The sequence below is a fragment of the Emys orbicularis genome, chromosome 1, assembly GCF_028017835.1.
Source record: "Emys orbicularis isolate rEmyOrb1 chromosome 1, rEmyOrb1.hap1, whole genome shotgun sequence".
NCBI classification, from domain to species: domain Eukaryota; kingdom Metazoa; phylum Chordata; order Testudines; family Emydidae; genus Emys; species Emys orbicularis.
This window is the reverse complement of record NC_088683.1, coordinates 265,797,939-265,824,921: the sequence shown is the minus strand read 5'-3', so window position 1 is coordinate 265,824,921 and position 26,983 is coordinate 265,797,939. Positions and strand designations below refer to the sequence as shown.

The following is a 26,983-nucleotide window of genomic DNA, read 5'->3' as shown; positions in this document are numbered from 1 at the left end:
GCTGTGGACTGCAGGCTCTCCATGCTGGTGATGGAATTCACCACACTGAATTCCTCTTCTGAGTGTCCTGGGAATAAAGTGATAAATGAGGGGATGGGAGAAAGGATTCTTAGGCCTTAGTCACCCTAAGGAGACAGTGTAAGTATTTTAGTTCAGGTGTCTTTGACCTTAGAGAAAGAAAATTTAAAACAACCAACATTAATAAAAAAATATTTTTCACAAATGTAACATTGGAGGAAATGACATATACTGCCCTAAAAGGACACCTGGGATTGAGTCTCACTTCCAGTCTCTTGCTCAGGCTATCAATTCAAAAGTACCCAGTGACCTTCCTTATCTTTCAGCAACAATGATTTTTTTAAGCATCATTGTTGAGAAAGTCTTTAAATTGAGATATGAACAGTTCTGGATATAGCAAAAAAGAATGTAGTCTAACACCAATAGCTGGGCCTCAAGTGTCAGTGAATAGAGAATGACATGCACTCATGAACCTTGGCTTCAGATAAACGTATTTCAGATATGCTTGTGGGAGTTATGTGGGAGAGTAACAAAAGCCAGCTGACTAATAATCCTGCTATTCTGTATTTCACGAGGGATGAATCTGAAAAAAAAAACATTCCCAGATAAATAACTTAATTAAGACAGAGAAGGCTAATATATTTGTCCTTAAAAGAATACCAATAGCAGAATTTTGTTCTCAAAAAGCAAATGTTGCCTTTTATTAAGAAACATTGCCAGAGGAGCCACTCACTTTGGGTCAAATTCTGATACCTTTACTCCCAAATGATTCCATTAAAATCAATAGGACTAGATGGTCCCATACTTCATAGTTCTGAGCTTATTGCACACAACAACATGGCCTTCTTGCATTCCTCCATTCCCCCCCACAAAATTCCTGTGTGTCACCCTACCATCTCCCTCTATTTCAGGGTCCCTGCAATTCCCCCAATTAACCCCTGCCAGAGGTTCTGTATACACCCCCATTCCCTCTTCTTCCTAACCAGGGTCCCTCATTCTCCCTCCCCCCACATGGCAGGGGATCTGTGTGCAGTCCCTTCGCCCCCGTGCCCCCATTTCCCATACCAGGATCCCCCCAATCTCTTCCTCTTCCAGGATTCTGTGTGCCTCATTACCCCATACCTATACCTGAGTCCCCCATACCTACCCATTGCCCCTATTCCCTCCCTTCTTACTCACTCCTGCATTATTATTTGTCTGGGAGATATATCATTCAGGGTGTCAACATACTAAACTCTATAGGGAAGATGAGCTGGGATATTGTTATGCTGAAAGGTTTTAATGGAGTGTAAACTGAACTTCACTGCACAGTAAAATTAGATATTATTGAAAGAAACACAGACACCAAGGGAATGGGTTAACTATGGCCATTGTAATAAAATCAACCAAGTTAAGGATTTGTACAATTTTTAAAAAGCTGGTTGATAGGGTTGCCGGGCTTCCAGTTTTCGACCAGAACACCCTGGCGGCTCCAGTCAGCACCACTGACTGGGCCACTAAAAGTATGGTCAGTGGCGCTGGCAGGTTCCCTGCCTGCCCTGGCTCCGCGCAGCTCCTGGAAGCGGCGGCATGTTTGGCTCCTAGGTGGCGAGGTGCAAGGGCGGCCACAGGGGCTCCGTGCGCTGCCCCCGCCCTAAGCGCCAACTCCGCAGCTCCCATTGGCCAGGAACCATGGCCAATGGGAGCTGTGGGGCAGCACCTGCGGGCGCGGGCAGCACACAGAGCCCCCTGGCTGCCTCTCTGCCTAGGAACCAGAGGGGGGGGGGACATGCTGCCGCTTCCAGAAGTCGTGTGGAGCCAGGGCAGGCAGGGAACCTGCCTTAGCCCCGCTGTGCCGCAGACCAGGAGCCACCAGGTAAGTGTCGCCTGGCCGGAGCCTGCACCTGAACCTCCTTCCACACCCCAACCCCCAGCCCAGAGCCCCCTCCTGCACTCCAAACCCCTCATCCCCAGCCCCACTCCAGAGCCTTCACCCCCTTCCCACCCACCCCCCTGCATCAGCCCAGAACCCCCTACTGCACCCCAAACCCCTCATCCCCAGCCCCACCCTGGAGCCTTCACCCCCTTCCGCACCCCACCCCCCTGCCCCAGGCCGGTTGAAAGTGAGTGAGGTTGGGGGAGAGCGCAGCGACAGAGGGAGGGGGATGGAGTTAGTGGGGGTGGGGCCTCAGAGAAGGGGCGGGGTAGGATGGGACCTTGGGGAAGGGGTGGGGCAGGGGGCGGGGGAAGGGTGTTCGGTTTTGTGCAATTAGAAAGTTGGCAACCCTATTGGTTGAGGCCATCAAACAACAACTCTACTCCTGAAGAATAGCTGAGGGGAACATATCAATACTTCAAAATTAAAAACTATTTTCACTTTTGAATGCAAGCCAAGGAGGGGTCTGACTCAAAAGAGGAAGTGCAATACTGCACCTTCTATTCTTTTGGATAGATATATGTTTTAAGTACTTTCTTTTGGGTTTGGTTCATTACCTGACATGCACAAAACCATCATGTTCCAGATCTCTGAGGACCTGGATGATTGCAAGGAGTTGATGATCTGTTCATTTGGGAAGAAAATGATAGGCCACAAAATGAGAAACTAAGGTTCTATAGTGTGACAGAGAAAATAACATTATATGTAAAAGGAACAAATGCCAGACTGGACTGAATGAAGATTAATTATGTCAGACACATTCAATAAAGAAATTTGCCCAGACCCAAGTAATTTGGAAACAATTATGCAGATGGAAAGTCCCCAAAACAACAAAATCCCCCATTGCCTTATAGAGATTTATGTTAATGTATCTAAGCACATTCATCGCTAATTTACCAAAACAAAGTGCTCTGCTCTGAATGCTGCTTGAGGAGAGCACAGAATAGCAGCAGGGTAAGTGACAGGCAACTACTCCTCGTTGCCAGCCCCTACTGTTCAAATCATGAGACAGGCCTAAAAAAATCATAACATTGTTTTAAATATAACAAAAGATTTTTATTTTTTTTTAATTTATTTTATTTTTGCCTTCTGAAGCTCTAGGGTATACTGAGGTTCCCTTTTCAAGTTTTTCACCACAAATATGAGGGCCAGAAAACTTTTTTTTTTTTTTTTAAACCAAAAGCTGAGAGTCTCATGTAGTGTAATTACTTGACCTCAGGTGGTGGGACTTTAAGAAAAACACCAAATATCATGAGGGTGTGAAATAAAATCATCGGGTTCGCAACAGTGTTACTACTCTGTGTTTTGAGTGGTTGCACTACATATTAAGTTACATTTTCCTTCCCATGGGATTCCAGATATATTAATAATAGATAACGGTCCAAAATTCAGAAGTGATTCATTTTCACCAATTCTAATTTAAACACATCCGTTCAACCACATCACATCAAGTCTACAATCACATGAATTAGCAGAAAACTCAATACATAAAGAACATGATAAAAAGACCACTCGTATTCAAAGGATCCATCCTTAATGTTGTTAGAATATTGCCATATCCCTCAGATTGCTTCTTTAGTTCATTAAGTGAAGTAGGAAAAAAATGTTAGCACCATCATCTAAATGACAATAAACTTTTCAGTAGTTTCAAGGACAGAAAACTAGAGCAGAAGAAATATACTAAGGATATGCCTACATTATAGTAGCACAGGTACCGTTCTACAGCAGCAGCACTGTACTGTAGATGCTTCCTGTTACCCGAAATTGGGTCAGCTAGTAAGCTTAGGGAGGACTAATGACCCACCAGAGTTTGGCAGAAAGCAGCATGTTTATTATATTGATAGCTAAGCTCAAAAGAAGGGGGAGGGGAGTCACATTCACACTCGCATACTCACGCTCCCAGGACAGGCACAGCACTGGAGATGTCAGGATCCTTTAAGGTAAGTGTCCCACAGCACAGCGATGGATGGTGTGATGAAGGTATGTCTTCCCGAGGCACGATGGACTGCAACACAGCGAACCACTGGCCAGGCGGTCCGAGCGAAGGGCCTTCATGGGAGGTACAAGCTTGTGAGTGCACTCCTGAGCACATGGCCCCTTCCCCTTTTAAGGACCTGCGCCTCATGGCCTGCAACTAGAGATGACTTGGCCATGTCTGGTTGGTCACACTCCACCTCAGCCAGTGTCCATGCATTGGGTGTGTGAGTGCTGCCTAATTAGAGTCCCAGATGTCTTGTCTATCTGGGGGCTCTTCTGATTTTCCAGCTGTTTAACCAGCCCATTTATCCCACAAGCATTCCAGGGGGGAGGGGGAGTAGGAAAGCCACTTCACAGGTATTTAGAGAGGGAGAGGAGACAAAGGTGTGTGTGGGGGAAGTATAACAGACCTTTTGAGCATACCGGTTATACATAGCATAGTCATACAGAGCATACAGATCACTGCTGCTCCTACAACACTTCCTACAGTGACAAAAGGATTTCTCCAATTGATATAGTTAATGCACCGCTCTGAAAGGCAGAAGTTAGGTCAACAGAAAAATTCTTCTGTCAACCTAGCTGCATCTACAGTGGGAGTTAGGTTGACCTAACTACATCGCACAAAAATTTCCATAGCTCTGAGTATCGGGGCTAGGTTGACTTAAAGGTTAGATGTAGACCAGGCTTAAGTAAGCCAAATAGTTACATCCATGGCAAGTTGCGGAGAACGTTAGATTCCAAACAAAGCGAATAGCAAACTGCTGAGATCTTAGATATACCGTCTGCACCAAGTCCATACGTCAGTCTATTCTGAGAGACCGTTCCAAAGGAGGAACTGAAGGCTTTTAAACAAAACGAGTACATTGGTTTTAGGTTTCTTAAGGACATTCACAGTGTTACTGAAAATGTTCATGGGCACTAACAGAAGAAACACATATCCATCTAGTCACTTATAATGAAAAACATAATGATCAACAAGATACAGGGTCCAGGTGGAGGATCAACCTCAACCAGTGGCGGATTAGTCACTGGGCCACGGGGCCCATGCCCAGGGTCCCTGGCCAATTGGGGCACCCCTGTGCCCCGACCTGCTCTGCCCACCTGGTGCTCCTGTTGGGGAGCGGGGTCGGGGCTAGGGTTGAGAACTTTCTAATTGCATTAACCCGAACACCCTTGCCCTGCCGCCTGCCATGCCTTTCCCACCTCTTCTCCAAGCCCCAACCGCTGCTCACGCCATCCCCGCTCTCTCCGTCGCTCACTCTCCTCCACTCTCATTCACTTTCACCAGGCTGATGCAAGGGGTTGGGGTGTGGGAGGAGGTGAGGGCTCTGGCTGGGGCTGTGGGCTCCAGGGTGGGGCCGGGGATGAGCAGTTTGTGGTGCAGGATGGGGCTCTTGGCTAGGGCCGAGGGGTTCAGAGTGTGGGAAGGGTTCAGGGCTGGGGCAGGGGGTTGAGGTGCTGGAGGGGGTGCAGGAGGTGATGCGGGCTCTCAGCTGGGCAGTGGGGCTTAGGAGTTCGGAGCGTGGGAGGGGCCTCTGGGCTGGGGCAGGGGGTTGGGGTGTGGGAGGGGTTGAGGGGTGCAGGCTCTGGCCGGGTGGCACTTACCTCGGGCGGCTCCTGGAAGCAACCGGCATGTCCGGCTCCTAGGTAGAGGGGCCAGGTGGCTCCACGTGCTGCCCCTGCCTGCAGGCACCACCCCTGCAGCTCCCATTGGCTGCATTCCTGGCCAATGGGAGCTGCTGTGTCGGCACTTGGGGTGGGAGCAGCACGCGTACACTCCCTGGCCGCCCGTGCGCCTAGGATCCAGACATACTGGCCACTTCCGGGACCCATGTGGAGCTAGGGCAGGTAGGGAGCCTGCCTTAGTCCCGCTGCACTGCTGACTGGACTTTTAGAGGCCTATTAAAATCCCCTGGATTGCTTTCAATAGCCGCCAGGAGATCGAGGCTGATTCCGGGAGACTCCCGGACAATCCAGGAAGGTTGGCAACCTATTCCACCCCTTGGTGCAGTTTCCCTGGGCTTCCTCCTACCCAGCCACTCTCAGGCTTTCTTCCCCACAACTTCACTAGGTGGACTCTTCTTTCAGTGCTAGCGCCTCAGAGCTTACTCTCACCTCAGGCTTCCTCCTCACCCCCGCTCTGTTCCCGAAGAGTAACTACACACACTGTCCTTCCAGTACCCTTCTGCTGGGGGGCTTCCTGATCACTTAGGCTCAGTTCTCCATCTAGGTGCAGCCAGGTAACATAATTGGCTGCTAAGATCCACATTAACCCACTCAGAGCCCATGTGGGTTACAACCCCCCCTTCCATCACAGTGTTTTATTTATTGGCTTGTGTATGTGTGTGTTGTTTCTTATTGGAATCATGTTTTATTTGCATTTAATGTTTTCCTTTATATAAAGGAGATCTAAACCTGACCCCTGCCATGGGACAGGGGTATAATTTTTTGTGATCCTGACTTGTGTCATGTCATTTGGCAAAGGAAATAATAAGAAATCTCTTAGTGGCATTCCTATGTATCATACCTTTATTAAGTTCCTGTTCCATGAAACAGGTTTTAGAGTGGTAGCCGTGTTAGTCTGTATCAGCAAAAAACAACGAGGAGTCCTTGTGGCACCTTAGAGACTAACAAATTTATATATACCTGTCTACTGTATTTTTCACTCCATGCATCTGATGAAGTGGATTTTAGCCCACGAAAGCTTATGCCCAAATAAATTTGTTAGTCTCTACAGTGCCACAAGGACTCCTTGTTGTTTTTGTTCCATGAAAGAATCTGAAAGAAGAAAGGCACATAGCAAGTGATAGGCCAGAAGCACAGCGCATCCATATAAGAGCTGGTATTAGACAAAATTGCATTGAGCATATTTTATCTTCGGCAAAATTAGGTAAAGTATGATACAGCTTCACCCACTATAGAGAGTTCTGACTTCATTGAGCAAAAAAGTTAGTAATGATGAAAAGTATAGTAACCAGTCCTTACACTTTACAGAAATCTTTCAAATAATGGAGACAACCAAACAGATGACGGAACAAGACATGGTAGAGCTTCTTACTGCCATAGAATATCAGGTTGAAAGTTACATTCTTGAGATCAGTCAGTGAAGAGCCCAAGAGACCAGATTTCAGAGGGGTAGCCATGTTAGTCTGTATCAGCAAAAACAATGAGGAGTCTTTGTGGCACCTTAGAGACTAACAAATTTATTTGGGCATACGCTTTCGCGGGCTATACCCCACTTCATCAGATGCATGGAGTGGCAATACAGTAGGCAGGTATAAATATACAGCACATGAAAAGATGGGAGTTGCCTTACCAAGTGGGAGGGGGAGGGGATGGTGCTAACGGGGCCAATTCAATGTGATGTGGCCCATTTCCAACAGTTGACGAGAAGGGGTGAATATCAACAGAGGGAAAATTACTTTTTGTAGTGCTAATGAGGCCAATTCAATCATGGTGGATATGGTCCATTCCCAACAGTTGACAAGAAGGAGTGAGTATCAACAGAGGGAAAATTATTTTTTGAAGTGACCCAGCCACTCCCAGTCTTTATTCAGGCCTAATTTGATGGTGTCAAATTTGCAAATTAATTCCAATTCTGCAGTTTCTCATTGAAGTCTGCTTTTGAAGTTTTTTTGTTTTTTTGAAGCTTTTGAAGAGACCAGAGAAAGTAAAACTCTTCTGCAATGAAAGGCCATAAATCCAGCCATAGCCCAGCATGATTAGAGAGGGTCTTAGGTAAGAACAATTTATTCATGTGCCTGGACAACATAATGACAGGCTGCTCTTTACAAACAGGAAACAGCTCTCATCTTTGAAAAGCGAAAGCCAAATTTTCAAAAGATAACAGTCCTTGCTGTGTGCATAAGAACATAACAACAGCCATACTGGGTCACACCACTGGTGCATCTAGCCCAGTATCCAGTCTTCTGATAGTGTCCAATGTTAGGCGCTTCAGAGGGAACGAACAGAACAGGCAATCATCGAGTGATCCATCCCCTGTCGTCCAATCCCAACTTCTGGCAGTCAGAGGCTAGAGACACCCAGAACATGGGGTTGCATATCTGACCATCTTGGCTAATAGCCATTGATGGACCTATCCTCCATGAACTTACCTAATTCATTTTTTAACCCTGTTATAGTTTTCACCTTCACAACGTCCCCTGGCAAAAGTTTCACAGCTTTATTGTGTGTTGTGTAAAGAAGTACTTCCTTATGTTGGTTTTAAATGTGCTGCCTATTAATTTCATTGGGTGACCCCTTGTTCTTGTGTTATGTGAAGAAGTAAATAACGCTTCCTTATTCACTTTCTCCACACCATTCGGGATTGTATAGAACTCTATCATATCCCCCATTAGTCATCTCTTTTCCAAGCTGAAAAATTCCAGTCTTTTAATCTCTCCTCATGTGGAAGCTGTTCCAAACCCTTAATCATATTTGTTGCCCTTCTCTGTACCTTTTCCAATCCTAATATATATATATATGAGAGATGCATGCAGTTTTCAAGGTGTGGGAGTACTATGGATTTATACAGTGGCATTGTGTATTATCTATCCCTTTCTTAATAGTTCCTAACAGGCTGCTAGGGTTTTTGCTGCCATTGCACACTGAGCAGATGTTTTCAGAGAACTATCCATGATTACCCCGAGATCTCTTTCTTGAGTGGTCACGGCTACTATAGACCCCATCGTTACGTATATATAGTTGCGATTATGTTTTCCAGTGTGACTTACTTTGCATTTATGAACATTGAATTTCATCTGCCACTTTGTTGCTTTGGACTTAACTACCTGCGTGCAGGGGTTGTGTACTGTGCATGGAGAGCAGCACCGAGGCCTGCTGCCACTGGTTACAAGGCACACAAGGCAAGGGGCCCGGTACCAGCTGTGCTCTGCACGCACCATTTCGGAACATGTCCCTGGCGGTGGCTCCAGCGGGCACTGTTTTGTCAGGATTGTGCAGGCTGCAGCGGGCGCATCTTTGCTCAGCCCAGCACCCGCGCTTCTGAGAACCAGGCTAGGCTGGGCTGGGCCCGGCCCTCGCCCCCTTCCCCAGCTCTGTGACTGCAACAGGGTCGCTGGGGCTGTAACGATGACATCGCAGCCTGAGGAGCCCGGAACCAGGCCCGTGGAGCCTTCTCCCTGCAGAGCCATTAAAGGGGCCGCACGGGGGGGGGAAGCTGTGATAATCACCAGCGGGGCGGCGACCGGGCGGGATAGAGACGGAAATAGGTTCCTGTTTCTTTAAGACTGGCCGATTCGGCGCAGGTTTCCTTACGGAACCAAACGGGACGCGAGCTCCGGCACGTGAAGGTCCGTGTCCTGTTGTCTTATTGGATGGTTAGACGCATTCGCCCCTCCAGCTCCGGCGCGCGCATAAGTGCGTTTCGCCGTCCTATTGGCTGGTATAGCCTATGCGCCGTGGCGCTCTAGAAGGCGCGGGCATGCCGCCCGACGATTGGCTGGGTGGACGCATGCGCCTTCCCGCCCTTCAGCCCGTCACTTGGTGCGTCCCAGGCGCCGGGAGTTGGTCAGTCCCGTCGCTCTGTCCCTTGGCATCATGGCGGCCGCCGCGGAGGAGCCGTTCCCCTTCCACGGGCTCTTGCCCAAGAAAGAGACGGGCGCCGCCTCCTTCCTCGGCCGCTACCCGGAGTACGACGGGCGCGGCGTGCTGCTGGCCGTGCTGGACACCGGCGTGGATCCCGGCGCCCCCGGCATGCAGGTACCCGGGGCGGCGCTGGGTCACCGCCCGCGGGGATTGGGGGCTCCTGGGCCTTGTCCGGGGCAGCAGCGAGCGCTGCTTCCCCCCCCCCCCCCCGTCCGGGGGCCGCCCCCAGTCTCCTGATCGTCTCGCAGCGTGGGAAGGAGTCAGCGCGCAACAGAGGCGGGCTGCGCCCATCGGCCGGGGCCCACCCAGGGGGCGGGCTGGTCGGGCTGACCGGCTCCCGGGCAGGGCGTTGTAAACCGTGGGGCGCCGGGCGGAGGAGGAAGGGGCAGGAAGTTGGGGCAGCGGCAGGGCGAGCGGCGTGAGGCGGCGCAGGCACTTGCCGGACTCCGGGGTTGGTGGCTCCTGTAGGCTGGAGGGGCCGGGGTGAGACACACTCAGAGGGAAAACGGGTGAAGGGGGCCGGGGCCTCACTGACATCAGAGCTGGGGGGAAGGGGGTTGTTGAACTTATGCGGCAAACGTGTACCCCATCCCCTGAGAGAGCCAGGTTTGAGCCCTTGGCGATGCTTGCTGTGGTTTTGCTAAGGTGCTATTTGGGAGCTCAGGAGAGCTGCTTATCCTGGAGTTTTATAGTGCACCGCACACTGAGGCATCCAGCATGGCCAGCAGCACCCCGTGCTGTCCACTTACCGCCAAGCCAAGTGGACTGGCAAAGCAAAGTCCATATTGCTCTTCATGGAAACCTCTGCTGTTCCTCCTTCTGTGGTTCATCTGTTATAAGACCAGAAGGGGGACCGTTGTGATTATATAGTCAGACTTCCTGTGTAACACAAAACATAGGACTATCCTGAATTATTTCCTTTTTGACCTATATATGTTTTAGGCAAAACGTGGTTATGGGAACTGTGCTTAGGGCAAGACTTCTTGTGAGGCAGGATGGGAGACTACTGTTGTTGTAAATGTTATTGTCTGTGGTAGAAAAGTATTGAAAGACCCTACAGTGTTTCTTAAAAATGATCAGATTTTGATTAGCCTAATCTCCTCTGGACATCTGTTCCAGAGCTGGGTCCCTTCCACTGAGAATGCCTTATAAATGTCTCTAATGAGCTTCATTTTGGGCTCTGGGACCTGGGGTATGTTCCTCATTTTGCCATAGACTTCTGGTGTGACCTTGGACAAGTCACTTAATCTCTCTAACTCAGGTTCTTCTGCAATAAAATCCAGCTAATACTTACGTACTTCATAGTATTGTGTGATTTTTATTCTTGTGGTTGTTGTAGTCATACGTGTTCAGCTAAGTGTAGTTAGATTTTGTACAAACAAAAATAACTGCAAAAGTCTATAATCTACGAAGAAATATACTGAGGAGAGAGGCATGGAGTTTATACATGGAGCTGTCAGCTCTGCTTATAACTAAGGTTGCCTAACATTTTCTGTTATAAGATTCTGAATTCAGTTTAAAACTTCAGGCAACCTTAATTCTGGCACTTCCTAACTTTCCTGCTTTGACTTTTCAACCTTAACTTTTTCAATATGGTTTCTTTTGTATGTAATTTGTTTATAATTTTCATATAACAAAGGCCCATTAAGTATGTCCAGCTGCCTTTGAGCATCTCTGCTCTTGTAGGTATCACAGAAGTGGATCTTAAGGAGGGATTTCGAGAGGGTTGTGGCCTGGTGAAAAACTTATATGCGGAAGGGATAGTGTGGAAGAAGGTGCTGTGTGAGCAGTGGCAGAGCAGAAGGGGGTGGAGGATAACATGGAAAGAGACATGACTCTAAACTGGGAGATGAAGAGCTCTGAAGGGCCTTGAAGGTGAGAATGTGGAGCTTGAACTTTGCCTTTCCCATCCCACCTCATAGTGGTGGAATTCAGAGGAATTAAATGGCCAGAATGATGGTCAAGGAAGATGCTCTTAGAGGCTCATAATTTGAATTAACTGAGGCTATGTGGCTGTCAGGTAGGAAGAGGTTGGAGTAGCCCAGGCAAATCTCATGACATGGAGATTGGTGCTTTTGGTGATGGCAAAGGGTTTCGGAGAAAGGATAAGATTGTTTTGCCCATGTGTTAATTTGATGGTGTGCTATCAAGGAGGAGATGCTATGGAGACAGTCCCAATCCTACATCTCAGCCTGAGAGCTGGGTCAGGATTGGAAAGATAGATTTGAATTATCCACATAAACATGGTAGCTGAAGCCATGTGAGCAGATATGATCACTGAAGAGGTGTAAAATAAGACAAGGAGGGGACCAGCTAGCTGAAAACTGCACAGCTGTTTGAATAAAGACAAGCCCTCTGATATCCACATTCCTCCCACTCCTATTTACCCAAAATGAGACCACTAAATTTTTCACTAGTTGATCTGACAATATCGTTCTCGCCTCCACTTTTAATTCTCTATTGGCTCCCCTTCTTCATTGCACCGAGTTCAAACTTCTTGTCTTTTCCTTGAGGGCGCTATGTAGCACTGCCTACCTCCCTGACATTGTCTCATCATGATGCCTCCCACTCTTGCTGCTGATGCTAGTTTTGATGTCCTGTTAGTCTGATGCTCCCACAACAATCTGTCTCCCCCCCCCCCCCCCCACCCCAGCACACACATTCCACCCCATGTATGGAATGCATTACCTGTTCTTATCCACCAAGTCACTACCCTCATTCAGATTCCTCATTAGTACACACTTCTGCCTTGATTTTTCATGTGCTCAATAATAAAAAACAAAACACTTAATTGAGACCTCCAAATGTACTGATGCTTAAATTGGGTAACTCCATAAACTTGTTCCCCACCCCATTCTCTTCGTATTGTTTGTTACCTTTGCTTGTCTTGTCATGTTTCAAGTTAGATGAAAAGACATAGTCTCTTCTCCAAAGAGCTTACAATTTGTTTTGTAAAGTGACCTGAACACTTTCAGGTGCTGTAAAATAACCACGGGTTTAATTGTCAGAACATAAATGTATTGCTTTTTCCCGGGTAATTATATTTGGCAAGAGCAATCAGTTTGCACTTGCTTACTGTGTAATAAAATGCCTGATGGATTGACAAGAACCTAGCCAGCCAAGGTTTTTTTTTTTTTTTTTTTTTTTTTTTTTTTTTTAACATATAATCCCCCATATAACACCACCACCCTCATTCGTAGACTCTCAATACAGTCGGATTCTCACAGTTGATGCTAATGCACCTCTGCTCCCATTTCCTGCAGGACCTTCCCGAAGGGGGAGCAATTTGAATAATTGATCTGAATCTGTAGCCCTCATTTAAACCAGTTAAATTGGTTGAGTTAAAAATAATTGATTTAAAACACTTTTACCAAGCCTCAACCTAATTTGAAGATTTGTGCTGTTGCAATTTTAGATTTAAATATAAAATGAACAACACTATAAATGTTTTTTATAAACTCTTCAGTGCCACTGCTGATAGGTTATTTTATTTGAATTTTATCAAACTGCTGTAGGCAAAGCACAAAATATCAAATAATAAAAATGTATTTTTGTTTTCTCTTATAAATCCAAAATGGCATAGAAATCTTTGTCGTCATGCAGCAAAATTATTTCTCTTATAATGCTGATGCTGTACTGTAAATTTGGGGAACTTCGTTTTACACACATGAATTCCCAAACATTATCACCTCAATATAAATTTCATAATGTAGTATTTAAAATATAATTGCAATCCATTTAAAAAAAAGTCAGTTACCACTGAGTCTTATAATTTAGACTCACTGAGATTGCTTTCAGAATTAAAATCCTTCATTCAAAACCTAGTTCTGAAGCCCCAGGTGTTGCCTTGTAGTTTCTAACCTTTATTTGTCCTGGTGCATTCAAAGAAAATGCTCAGTTGATTCCAGCAGAAGAAGGTGTAGTAGTTTAATACTTGAGACGTTACTTGAGCATGAAAGTAGCATGAATCCTCTAGCTGGGTCATGGGCAGAGGGGCTTGAACCCAGGACCTCTGGATTTGAAACTCTGAGTCTTTGCTGCCTGAGCTGAAAGACCCAGATCTATTAGCTCAAAAATTCTACTTTCTCATATTCCTCAACTAGAGGTCAGAGCGCCACACTGTAAGGGTGGGTTACACATTCCTCCTGGCAGGTGAAGCTCTCCCTAAGTGCCACAAGACCATTGCTACTCAAATTCCTGTACTGGCCATCTGTTGCAACGTAACTCCCTTTTGTGGAGGAAATAAGCATGGCTTATATTCTCATCCCTGTTTTCTTGCAGAATGCTCTTTTGCAATTCCATCCCTGAATAGCCTTTACGTTTTTAGTATTCACTGGAAAACTTGACTTGGCTTCCAGTTGATTTGCTATAGGTGGAAATCTATTCCAGCATACCTATTCAAGAGCAACTGTTGGTTCTTCTATTGTAAGTGTAAACTTGTACCTATAGGGATCATTCACAAATGCTAGAAAATGGTGCTGTTAAAGCCTACTCATAACTCTCTTGGAACACATTTTTGCCATTATGTAATTGAGGTTCAGTAAACATTTTTATAATCTTCCGCACTTCAGCAGTTGAACATGAATTCCTCTGTACAGAATCAATGTCATTGCTATTAGCTTCAGTATTTGGAGAAATTCCTCAGCACACCGCTTCAAAACGTGTTATCTTCTGTCAGAGAAGAGCCAATATCCTGTCTAGTCTCTTCATAGATTTTCATTAACCTGGGACACTCTGAAACATAATTTTTTATGCAATCGGCATAAATATTCAACATAACTCTTTCGAGGCATGATAAATGCATGGCCATCTTCCTGTTTGTTTGGCAGCTGCAAAGGGACTGTGAATTAATTTAAGTCCCAGACCCAGATCCATCAGCTGGATTCATAGTGGGGAACCCTGTGCCCATTCGGACTACTATTGAAGTCAAAGGGTATCCACCACAAGCTTCACATTGCAGGATTGCGGGTATAGGTATTGTATTCTTGCCTTTAAATTTTTAGGGATCAACTTTAGAATGTGTGTGGAACAGCCATATGTGACTACATTATTTTTCTTGCTAAGCCTCCCAATCTTACCCATATTAGTTGCATTGTCTGTAGTAGAATGGTGGGTTGCTTTCTTACCATTCTTCACATTGTGAAGTGCCATAGTATCAGAAGGAAGAGTAACATGGACTAATGTTTTCCTGTGTGTTTCATATAATGTGAGGGCATCTGCGCACAAGTGACTTTACACTTATCTTTCTTTTTCTGCCTCCTACAGTCCCCTGACACCATAGATTGCCAGCTCTTACTCTGAGATTTTCCAGGGTATACTATCCTGGCAATGTCACAGCTGCCATAGAACATGGCTGGCATATAGATTGAACCTGTAAAGGTCAGTTTAAGCAAAGGTGTGGTTTTAATGCAATGTACAGTTTTGCGAAACTATTTCCTCCCCCCTCCCCCCCCATTCTTATAACTTTGGGCAAAAAGACAAACTCGCTAAACTCGGTAGTAGAAAGCACTGTTTATCATGTGACCATCATACTTTGTAGATCAATTCCAGCTGGATTCTGTAGCAGCTGTGACATCTTTCTTTCATTTCAGGCTTGCCCCTTCTCTTGAGGTCTTCTACTATCTCCTTATTTTCCTTACTTTCTCCTTAACAGCAGGGTACACAAGAACTCTCCTTATTGAGGAGGGCTGGATGTGGTGACCTTCTAAGTCCAATGAAACTGTTTTTTCATTTAAGCTTGAGATGAATTCTAAGTTAAGATACGCTCTTCCCAACCAGTGAATCTTCCCACCCACCTGAAAAAAATGCCCTCCTTCCATAGTATTTGTATAGCAATACAGGTGTTAGCACTTTATGAAAGAGTCGTTGTTCCAAAGAACTTAGTTTAAGATAACAGAAGACAGCATGGTGGTACTCCCAATTTCTTCTGGAATCAGTGGAAGAAACCAAGCTTGGTATTGAACTGTGTGTTGTCACTAAGCAACCAATCTAACCCACTTCCTCACTGCTTTGTTTCTGCTTCCTCTTTCTCCTTCCTGTCCTTTCTCCGTATATGTTTTCCAGGATCACGCCCATGTAGACACTGCACTGCATTACTTACATTGTCTTTCGTAGCCTTCAAGAGGTGTCCCGCAATGCCCCACTTTGACCGCTCTGGTCACCATTTTGAGCTCCGCTGCCCAGTGACCAGGTACGCAGGTATATGTCCCTCTCCTCTAAATCCTGTGAACTTTTCAAATTCCATTTCCTGTCTGCTCGGCATGGAGAGCTCACCTAGTGACTGCCCAGGTGACTGTGCCAGGTACATGCTACAGATGCGCTCCTTCCTGGAGTATGCAAGAGGTGGTGGATCTACAGGGTCTGTGGAGAGAAGAGTGTGTGCAGGAACAGCTCCGATTGAGCCGTATAAATGTCGATATCTACAGGCAGATCGCTTGGGGCATGGAAGAGAAGGTCCACAAGAGAGATGCTGCGTGAAAGCCAAGGAGCTGCAGCAGGCATACCAGAAGGCAAGGCGGGCTAACAGTTGCTCTAGTTCAGAGCTGTAGACATGCCGTTTTTATGAAGAGCTGCATGCCATCCTCGGCAGAGACCCCACCACTACCCCCAAAAGTCCCGTGGATACTTTGGGAGAGCAGGAGTCACAGGCTTCCACTATGAAGTGACGAAGAGGAGTATGGGGAACAGGCGACTGGGGGATCCAGTGGCACAGCAAGCCAGGACCTGTTTTTGATTCCTGGACAGTCGAGCCAGTACCTACAGTCCAGCATGGGTGAGCCTCATGCACGGGGAAGGAATCTCTGGTAAATATGGAGTTTGTGTTGATATTGCAGGGACACATCTATTCATTTACTCTTTTTTACTTATGCTAGAGGAGGTAGTGAAACAACCAGTAGAGGTAGAGTTGCCATCTGCTTCTCATTCCCCTATACAGTTAGGTAGAGGCGGCACTGCAGATCAGGGATGCACCGGGATGTCCTGTGAATCCTCCATAGAGATCTCGAGGAAACTTTCCTGAAGGTAGTTTGCAGTGCTCTGCCAAAAGTTTCTGGTGAGGGCTGCCTTACTACTTCTGCCGCGGTTGGACACTTTCCCATGCCACTCAGCAATTACTTCAGCAAGCACCATTGCAGCATACAGGCTAGCAGCATACAGACCCAGTGTGCAGCCGGATGCCTGCAGGAGCTATTCCCTTTCAGCTTCCATTACTATCAGGAGTGAAATATCAGCTAAAATCATCACCACCTCTGGAAAACGGTGCCTGCATTCAATTCAGTTGTCCTATATGTGTATACTCATGCCCGTGAGCTATCCCCTTCTTATTGTCCCAACTCTCCCCCAGACCCTATTCACCATGGCTGAGACTGCCGCCGTGCTCTGTGAATCTCAAGGACAAGAGAGAATGTAGTGTTTGCAACTTGTGTGGATCAAGGGGAGTGAATTCAGTATACCAAGTTTCCATTTATCTTGTGAATACACTCACAATGCACAGAGGTACTATTGTATCTTTTGCAGATGGAAATGTGGCCTCGAGGGTCTCTCCGTCCACACCAATGGAGTGGCTCAGCCACTTGAGGAGGAGAAGGAAGATGATGTTGGATGACCTGTTCCAAGAGGTCCTGCAAGCCTCTCTGGTACTTCAGATACCTGGCACTAGTCTTGGAGGATCACCCTGATGGACAGAATGGACAAAGATAGAGTGGAGAGAAGAAGAGCACAGGAAAAGGAGAGAGACGTGCTGCAGGAGATGCTAGCACTTCTCAAGTGGCAAACGGACATGCTGGAGACTCTTGTTGATCTTCAAGTTCAGGAGACCCATGCTTGCCTCCGTCTGCAGCCCATAGAAAACTGCATTCCGGGACCTCCGTACACCCCCCTCCCCCATTCCACTTGGCAACAAGGGCCGCTGCAGTACCCCCTACCACTCCACGCAAGGGGGGAGAACAGGCAGCCACACATACGCTGACCTGAGAGACACGGTTGGTGTATGTGTTGAGAAATGGAAATGACTGTTCTTTTCCCCATATTTATAAAGTTTCATTCAGTTATAAATATGCGTTAAAATAGGTTTGGAATAAAAGCATATTTATGGAAACTTAATTCATCTTTATTCTCAATATATGCTGGCTGGGGCTGACATCATTCACAGATAATAGCAATCGGTGCATTTGCAATGTTATATTAATACACACACACACACAGCACTCATTACAAGCTTCATACTAGGATGCAAAAAAACAATGCCAGGCAGAGCACACTACATCAACATACGTTAATGTGACTCACTATTAAAAGGGTCTTTCAGAGCTTCCCTGAGCCATTTAGCTCCGCATTGAGCTCTTTTAGTCCTCGTATGTGGTTGCTCAAAATCAGCAGAGAGCCATTCTGCCTCCACCGAGGTGGAAAACTCCCTTCCTCCCCCTTTGCTTCACAGATATTATAAAGCACACAGCAGGCAGCTATAATCATTGGGATTTTTTTTTAATGAGGTCTAATCTCATGAGTAGGCAGCGCCAGTGTCCTTTCAAACGGTCAAAGGCACATTCAGTTGTCATTCTGCATTTGCTGAACTTGTAGCTGAAACGCTTCTTGCTGCTGTCGAGATGGCTGGTGTACAGATTTATGAGTCCTGCGAGTAAGGGGCAGACTGGGTCTCCCAAGATCACTGCATTTCAACATCCCCAATGGCAATCCTCTGGTCTGGAAAGAGAGTCACTGCTTGCAGCTTTCTGAACAGGCCTGTGTTCTTAAAGATGCATGCATCGTGCACCTTCCCTGACCAACCCATGTTGATGTTGGTAAAATGTCTCTGGTGATCCATCAGCACTTGCAATACCATAGAAAAGTACCCCTTTCCGTTGATGCACTTTGTGGCAAGGTGGTCCGGTGGCCAAAATAGAGAGATGTATGCCATCTATTACCCCACTTCAGTTCAGGACCTCCATTGTTGCAAAACCATCCACTGTGTCCTGCACATTGCCCAGAGTCACAGTAACAGGATGTGATTCATGGCCCTGAGCATTGCATTACAGCAACCTCATGGTGGATTTCCCAACTCCAAACTGATTCCTGGCTGATTAGTAGCAATCTGGTATTACAAGCTTCCACATAGCGATTGCCGCTCGTTTCTCCACTATCTGTGCAGAACTTATTTTGATGTTGTTGCGCTGGATGGCTGTGGCGAGCTCCGCGCACACATCCAGGAATATGGCTTTGTGCATCCAAATGTTCTGCAGCCATTGCCCGTCATCCCATACCCGCATAATGATGCGATCCCACCAATCAATGCTTGTTTCTTGGGCCCAGAATCGGCACTCCATGGTCTGCAGCTGCTCCATGAATGCCACCAACAACTTTGAATTGTTTCTTTCTATGTCTCACAGCAATCTAGCCTCCAAGGAATCATCATGTTCCCTGTGCCTCCTCTTGTGGCTCTGCAAATACTGCAGGATCAGGCCCTCTGTGCTCACAATGCTCACTGCAGTAGGGCAGAGCTGTGCAGTATCCACACTTCTCACACAGATGGTAGACGCATGGGTTTGCAGGGCTTTTGAAAAGAGGCGTTATGGGATGTCGATAAAATTATGGGATGGAGAAAACTATATCATGGGACACAGAAATCATGTTCCCAGTCACCCCTGCGTGACTTGTTTGCTCACATGAGGCGGTGCAAGCCCTTCACAAAACACCCTGTGCCAGATGGTGGCAAGTTGGACAGGAGGATATGGTGCACTGCTCTTTGCGTCGGTGCAAGTGCTAGTAATGATGACATACACTCCGCCAATTCAAGGAACGTAGTGGGGACATGCAAAAGCGATTTAATTACTACAGTGGCTGTATGTCGAAGTAACTTAAGTCAACTTAATTTTGTAGTGTAGACTTTGCCCTAAGCCTGTTGATTTTAGAGGACTTAGGTCCATCTTTAAACAGATGTCATGATGCAACCTTAATTATAGTGGCATTCCCATGCTATTATAACATTAAAAATAATATAAAATTGTTTTGTGTGTGGAGGTGGCTAATGAAATGGCAGGAGCTCCTGGATGCTGGGGTAGATTTTTTTTATTATTTATTATTATATAAATTTAAAAATTCATGGTTTGTATAGTTTCTTGGGTGTTTATTTTAAAAATGCAACTCTAACAGCCACATATTAATCTCAGATAATCATTTTCTTATGTTTTCAGATTACAACTGATGGGAAACCCAAAATAATTGACATAATTGATACAACAGGTAGTGGTGATGTAAACACTTGTACCGTAGTAGAACCCAAAGATGGAGAAATTATAGGTCTTTCCGGAAGAACTCTGAAGGTAAGCATTTCTGTATTGTTGCTGTCGGTTTTTTTTTTTTTTTTTTCTGGTATCAAATTTAATGGCACTTCTCCCTTTGTTTCCTTTTCTGTCTGTAAATTATTCCCTTCTAGTGGAAAACCTATACTAGATTGTCTCACTGTATATCCTTCTTGTATGTTATATCCCTTCCCCCATCCTTTGTCTGGCTTATCTATTTAGACTGTAAGTTCTTCGGGGTAGGGATTGCCTGATATGGGGTGGTTACAGTGTTGAGCACATTGGGACCAACCACATATTTAACCCAAAGACACTACTGTAATAAACATAATAACTTAAAATTCACTTTGACAAATCCAAGGTTTCTTGCTTGGTTTTCGAAGGCTGGTTCAGAAAAAACTATTCCTCAAAAATTTTAGAATGATCATAGATGCCAGTTTGGAAACACTTAAAAAATATTGGCGTTAGTGAAGACCAGCTGTGTAAAATGAAAGAAGAACCATCATATTAAAAATTGACATAATTAAGACCGAATATGATCAGCACCAGCAGGTCACTATGGAGTCTTGGAGGTCGGGGGGGAGGAACAGGGAGGGAGTTCTGTTCTGTCTCAATATTAACAGCATCTGGGAGGTCTGAGAATGATTTTGTGGAAGGCAGCTGGTTTAGATGGTAAATCTTAACAATGATCTCAGATGTTTAGGACTGTTGCTGTTGTTGACAGATTGATAGCCTTGTAGAGGGGCAGTTAGTTTCAACCCCTCCTACTATCTGATGCTGTCAACCCCTTGGAGCAGGGGTCCCCAATGCGGTGCCCGCGGGCGCCATGGCGCCCGCCGGGGCATCTAAGTGCACCCATGTACTGGCCAGCGGACAAGCATCCGCTGAAATGCCGCCGACAAGCAGCGTCATCCAGAGGCGTCGCCACCGAAATGCCACCGATTTTCGGCGGCATTCGGTGGCGACGCCTATTGACGTTGCCGCTTGTCGGCGGCATTTCGGCGGATGCTCGTCCGCCGCCACGGTCCTCCGTGGCTCGTCGTCTGGCGCCTGCCAGACGAAAAAGGTTGGGGACTGCTTCCTTGGAGCGTCCTGTGCTTTGTCTTTTCATGATTGTACATGGAATCCTTGTCCCATTAGCTTTCCCCCACCATGTGAGGCTGTTGGCCTCTGCCCTCATGATCTTATAGCTATAGGGCCAGTGAACTTGATTCACTAAGAGTCAAACAGCAACAGGAGATTAAGTTGAATTTTTTCCTTGTGCTGTTTGCTACCACTTACCATGGTAAGCAGACCTGCCCATTATATTGATATTTTTTAAAAAATAACAAACAAAAAACATCTGCTTAGGCAGTGTTTCTTTGAGGTAGAGGGATCAACTCTGTAAAGGGGTTGTTCATTCTCCATACCTTTATCATATCTGGCCCTTCTGATACTCTCAGTTTTATAGTGCTGACTGCTGTGATGTCATTTCACTAGGAACCGGATTGAGGCTGCCACCTCATCTCGCAGAAGTTGGTATTTACTGTTCTCTAGGTCTGGACTTGAACCACTGGCCTTTACAAACTGAACCGTTACAAATCTTCTTAGCCATGTTTTATTTTTTTATATATATAGAACACATTAACATTTAGTGTGCAATGCCTGTTGAGAGCAAGAAATATTTCTATTTCTGAATTTTATCTGTTTTCTAGATTCCAACAAATTGGGTAAATCCTTCAGGCAAGTATCACATTGGTATAAAAAATGGCTATGATTTCTATCCAAAAGCTCTTAAGGAGAGGATTCAGGTAATTTATTTTTTACTTTCATTTTGTATTCATATTATAATATTTTAACTCTGCTTTTTTGGTTTTGTTAGAAAACTATGGATTGTAAATTGCTATAGTGTAGATTTTTCTTTTAATTCTTTGCTGATATAACAAGGTTTTTGTTTGTGCTATAGTTGTCATGTCCCAAATCAGGATTGTCAAATGAACACTATATCTTTTAAATCATAAAAGGTACAAGTGTCTCTTACGCAAACTAACATATTGAGGATTTTTTTTTTTTTTGTATTACAGAAAGAACGCAAGGAAAAACAATGGGATCCTGTTCACAGGCTTCTACTAGCAGAAGCTTGTAGGAAACTAGATGAGTTTGATGCAGTTCATAACTCTCCCTCACAAGTTTGTATTAGTTTTTTAAACAACTTTTTATACAAAAATCACTTGCTTAAGAGACTTTAAAAAAGCTCTATTTGATAATTAGAAAATGAGAGACAAGGTTATTTTAACAGACAAATTGAGTGAATGTTACTGCATCTTGTTCTGAAATCAGGATATAGAATGTGTACGTGAATGCTTATTTGGTCTTGAATATTATCTTTGTTTTATCAAACTCCTTTTAGTTTTTAGTGAAAAGGTTCCATTCTCTTTAGATCACATTGTCTCTCCTCTGAGATCAGTGATCTGTTACAGTCTCAACTTAGAATAAATTCTCAATGTTAATGTAGCTTTCATTTAAATTGTCTATCATCTCAGTTGAAGGGAAGGGCAATAAAACTAAGTGCTGTCAGCCCCTTAAGGCACTCAAGTCATCTGCATATTAAGTCCATCAGTCAGTATATTCTGATTCCATCAGTCTTCAGGCCACTGTGTGTTAAGAATACAGGAATCAGAAATATTATGAATAAAGGACCTAGGATAAAATACTTATATTGGATTCATTTGCAGAAGCATTGGTGGTCATTGTTGAAGACCACACATCTTAAATTTTCAAATGTTACTCGTTTATACCTTCCATAATGGGCATTCATTACTTCTTGAGGAGTGTATCTCCCATGTTTCAAATTTGTTCTAAATCTATAAGATGCTACTAAGGCTGGTAGGTCTTGAAGGAGGCTTACCAGTTGTTCACTGGGTTTGTGGGTTGTACCCACACATCTTGGATTTCTGTAAAATATAGGAAATAGTTATTGCTGATCATTCGTACCTCCTCTTTTCATTTCTGTTCTATTTTGGCACCCAGCCAAGACATTGTATGATTTTCTCAACAATGGAAACTGTGGCTATTTCAGAAGAACACACTAGTGTAAACCAAAACTGAGCATACCAACATATTTGCATTAGTTACAACTTTATTCATTCAGACTTCAGGAGAGAGGCAGAGGAAAAAGATGGAAGAGAGACTTATCAGTAATTGAACTGATTACTAGAGTACTACAAAATAATAAAACATATCCTTTCTCTTCTGCCATGTGAAGTGGTGGTAGATCCTGCTTTCTAGATAAAATTAATGCATAGTAATTGGTTTTGATCTCCATTTTATAGCTCTCTCTTACTATACTAACCTTCTGTCTTAATTAAGAATTCCTGTACTTCCTCTGAAGATTGCAGGTGACAGAAGTTGGGAGGAATTATAACTTCACATCCAGTATTAACTTCTAGTAATTGATGAGTAGAGCAAAGAATGTGAACCATGCAGCAAATTTTATACGTACTGTAGGTCACTATTACTTTTGTAGCAACCACTGGTTTGCTGGTCATGATGTATGCCAAAAATATTTTAAGATTTAGTTAAATTAAATATAATACAGACAGAACTCTAATTGTTAAATGTATAATATATTAGAACATATGTATCTTAACATTGCTTACATAAAAGGTAACTTTAAATAGATAAGGGTATCCTTGTTAAAGCAGGGGTTGGCAACCTCTGGCACACGGCTCGCCAGGGTAAGCACCCTGGCGGGCCGGGCCAGTTTGTTTACCTGCCGCGTCGGCAGGTTCGGCCGATCGTGGCTCCCACTGTCCGCGGTTCGCCGTCCCAGGCCAATGGGGGCTGCGGGAAGTGGCGCGGGCGAGGGATGTGCTGGCTGCGGCTTCTCGCTGCCCCCATCTATAAATTGATACCAGCATTTTTCTATAAACTCTACAGTACTTAATCACTTCTGCATAGGAAACTTTAAAAAGAATCTCTACAACAATATCTGAAAATCATGACAGATGAGTAACTTGATGTTTCTTACGTTTTTTTTTTTTTTAACGCTTAGGTAGAACATTATACATAAACATGTTGGGAACTTTTCAAGACACATCAGGTCATACGGATTTTTTTATTAGGAAAGCAGTTTGTTGCACAACTTGCCTCTGAGTGTATTGCTAAAAGTATGAAAATAATGATATATTTTAAGAGTGGTTTTTGTTTTTGTTTTTTTAAGGCAACTAAACTAATGAAGGAAGAATTTCAGAGTCAAGTAGAACTGTTGAATTCTTTGGAAAAAAAATACAATGATCCTGGCCCTGTATATGATTGCTTAGTATGGCATGATGGTGAGACCTGGAGGTAAACTCTTGCTTTTGCTTCTAACTAAAATGTTTGAATTTTACATGCTTTAAACATTGGTTCAAACTGTATTCTGCATTGCTGTAAAATATTTGTAGTAGTTATTGATGATCACCTTGTAAAAACATTTATGTAATGAAGATTTTACTAAAAGGATGTTGTAAAAAGAATTGCTACCTTGAGCAGGATTTCAGTTTTAGAAATGTAGGTCCTGATCCTGCGTCAGGACTTGTTAGTGCGAACTCCTGAGCCTGAGCAGCGTCCTGTTGAAGGTTTAGGGCTGAGGGGGATCTAGAAGAGTCTTGTGTTTAGTATTTTTGTCATGATTTAGCCAAGTATTCAAACATTTTGCCAGTAGTTATTAGCTAGTGTTATAACTTTACATTTCTGAAGTCACGTTTTTTTTTTTTTTTTTGTGGATGGTAAATTTTACATTAAGTAGTTAAATACATAAAGCTGTGTACAGTGGCCAGCGTTCTAACTTTAGGCACAGATTTTAGACTTTTAAGTCAGTGTTAAGGCATTTGAATAAAAGTGGCATGTCTTTTTTTTTTTTTTTTTTCTTCCCCTCCTTCACCTTCCCCCCCCCCCCCCCCCCCCTTGAGTTGCTAAGCTATCACAAATCTCATTGAAGTCAATAGGATGTTGCCCCTTCCCACAATCAGGCTGCTCTTACTTATATGCCTCTATGTATTGATTTAGGAGCCTGACTTTTGGGATTTGGGTTTGAAAATTTTGACCATTATCACTTAGAAAAAGCTAGACAATTTAAAGCGATCTACAAACTCTGTGGTCATTTTATATTGGAAAGAACAAGTCAGGGGTTCTTACTATAGATTGATCTGGGTTATTTTATACTCTTCTATATCAACAGAGCCTGTATTGATTCAAGTGAATGCGGTGACTTCACTAAGTGCACTGTGTTGAGAACCTACAGAGAGAGACAAGAATATGCATCTTTTGGCATCTCAGAAATGTTGAATTACTCAGTGAACATTTATGATGAGGGGAACCTGCTTTCTATTGTGACCAGTGGAGGTAATTTGTTTTAATCAATTGCAAATGAAATCTATTTTAGGTATCTCAACAAGGAAACAAGGTGATGCCACTCTTTCATAAAATAAAGTAGGTGCTTTTGAGTCAAAATGTAAGAGTCTCTGTGTAACTGGTTAAACTTCCATATTGGATTGCACCATGGGGGGAAGGGGGGAGCAATTTAAATCAAGGCAATTAAAATGTTAGTTAAAAATAATTGTTTAAATCAGATTGAGGCTTTGTAAAATTAATTTGAAAACATATGCTCCTGCCATTTTTGATCATTTTTAATGAATTATAAATGCTTTTTTAAAAAAATTACTGCTGGTGTGAGGTATCTTATTTTGAATTTTATAAAACAGCTATAGTCAAAAATCAAAATACTGAAAATGCAGTTAACACACAAGCAGCTACGTATCTTTCCTTAAATGCATAGTTCCACCTTTGTGGGGTACAGCTTTCTGATCAGACAGTTAAATGCCACATTTGTGAGTATGGTATAAATGCATAGATCATTATCAATGGTGCCCCACTAAAATTTCCCTAAGAGGCATAGAAATAGCTAAAATAAATGAGTAGATGGTTTCCTGCTTGTGTTCTATGCACTGCAGTCCTGATACTCTTCTTGCTAATGCTGGCTTCTTACAAGTAAACATGATTGACTTCAGTGGAGTTATTCCTGAGTCTCACTGGTATAAGGGAGAAGAGAATCAGGCTATTAAACGTAATTGCTTCCGCATGACTTTAAATAGAGAGTGACTAAATTTAATTGCTTTCCCCTGCAGCTTGCATGATTAAAGAATGCTTACCAATGGAGGGCAGCTTCTAAATGAAAATATCTGTGTATATGTATAACTTAGACAAATTTAGCTATTGCTTTGATTTGCCAAGGTATAATGAAGGCTATCTATACAAATTTCCTTTGAAAAGTCAACTATACCACTATAATTACAGCTCCATCTACTCTTATCCCATTTTTGTGCAGTTTATATAAATATCATGTATATTTAATTTTATAATTGCTTGCTTTCTAAAATGTAAAGCAACAGTGAAAGGTGCTAACAAAATTGAGTGACAATTGATAATCAGAAGATTTAAAGAATAGATGGATGTCAGAATTAATTAGTAAGGACACTTCTGAAGAATCTGAATTCCATATGGTGTTAGCTTTCGGCATAAGCTCTTAGCTTTTTTTATGGTATAAATTGCTCAGTAAATGAAAATTAATTGGATTATAGCATATTAAACTGAGGTTTCTACTAGGGTGTTACATTGAGTACACGCAATAGTATGCTTTTTGTTTAATTTGTTCAGGAGCACATGGGACACATGTAGCTAGTATTGCTGCTGGATATTTTCCAGAAGAGCCAGAACGAAATGGTGTGGCTCCTGGAGCTCAGATTCTTGCAATCAAGATTGGTGATACAAGACTAAGCACAATGGAAACTGGCACTGGCCTAATAAGAGCTGTAAGTGTTTTGCTGAATTAATAGCTAATTAAGTTAAGCTGCTTGACATCAGGACCGTGAGTGTGTAAGTATATTTTCTCAATAGCTAGGAGAGAAAGTAAAGTATAATTTGAGAGATTTCTGGAAAACTGTATTGCTAAATTTATCATCAACGTTGCTTCCAGAAAAGCTTAACTCCTAAATCAGATGATTCTTAGTTGTTCAGTATGTAACTTTGACAGATGTTTTTCACGGCCTTCTGAAGTGGAGACAATATTTTAATAAATCATAGCTTAAAAATTACTCATAAAAGCATATGCATAAAAGTAACTTGCCTGTCAGGAAAGGGCATTACTCAGTTT

General features: G+C 43.8%; 1 protein-coding gene across 1 annotated transcript in view; it reads left to right on the top strand.

Moving 5' to 3' along the window:
• Positions 1-9,353: 9,353 nt before the first annotated feature.
• The window catches only part of TPP2 (tripeptidyl peptidase 2), an 80,429-nt gene continuing 62,799 nt past the window's right edge, over positions 9,354-26,983 (top strand). The window contains 8 exon segments of the mRNA XM_065403904.1: positions 9,354-9,407; positions 9,410-9,631; positions 19,705-19,833; positions 21,507-21,602; positions 21,876-21,980; positions 24,014-24,138; positions 25,013-25,176; positions 26,488-26,642. Of these exon segments, the coding sequence (XP_065259976.1) occupies positions 9,354-9,407; positions 9,410-9,631; positions 19,705-19,833; positions 21,507-21,602; positions 21,876-21,980; positions 24,014-24,138; positions 25,013-25,176; positions 26,488-26,642 (1,050 nt within the window).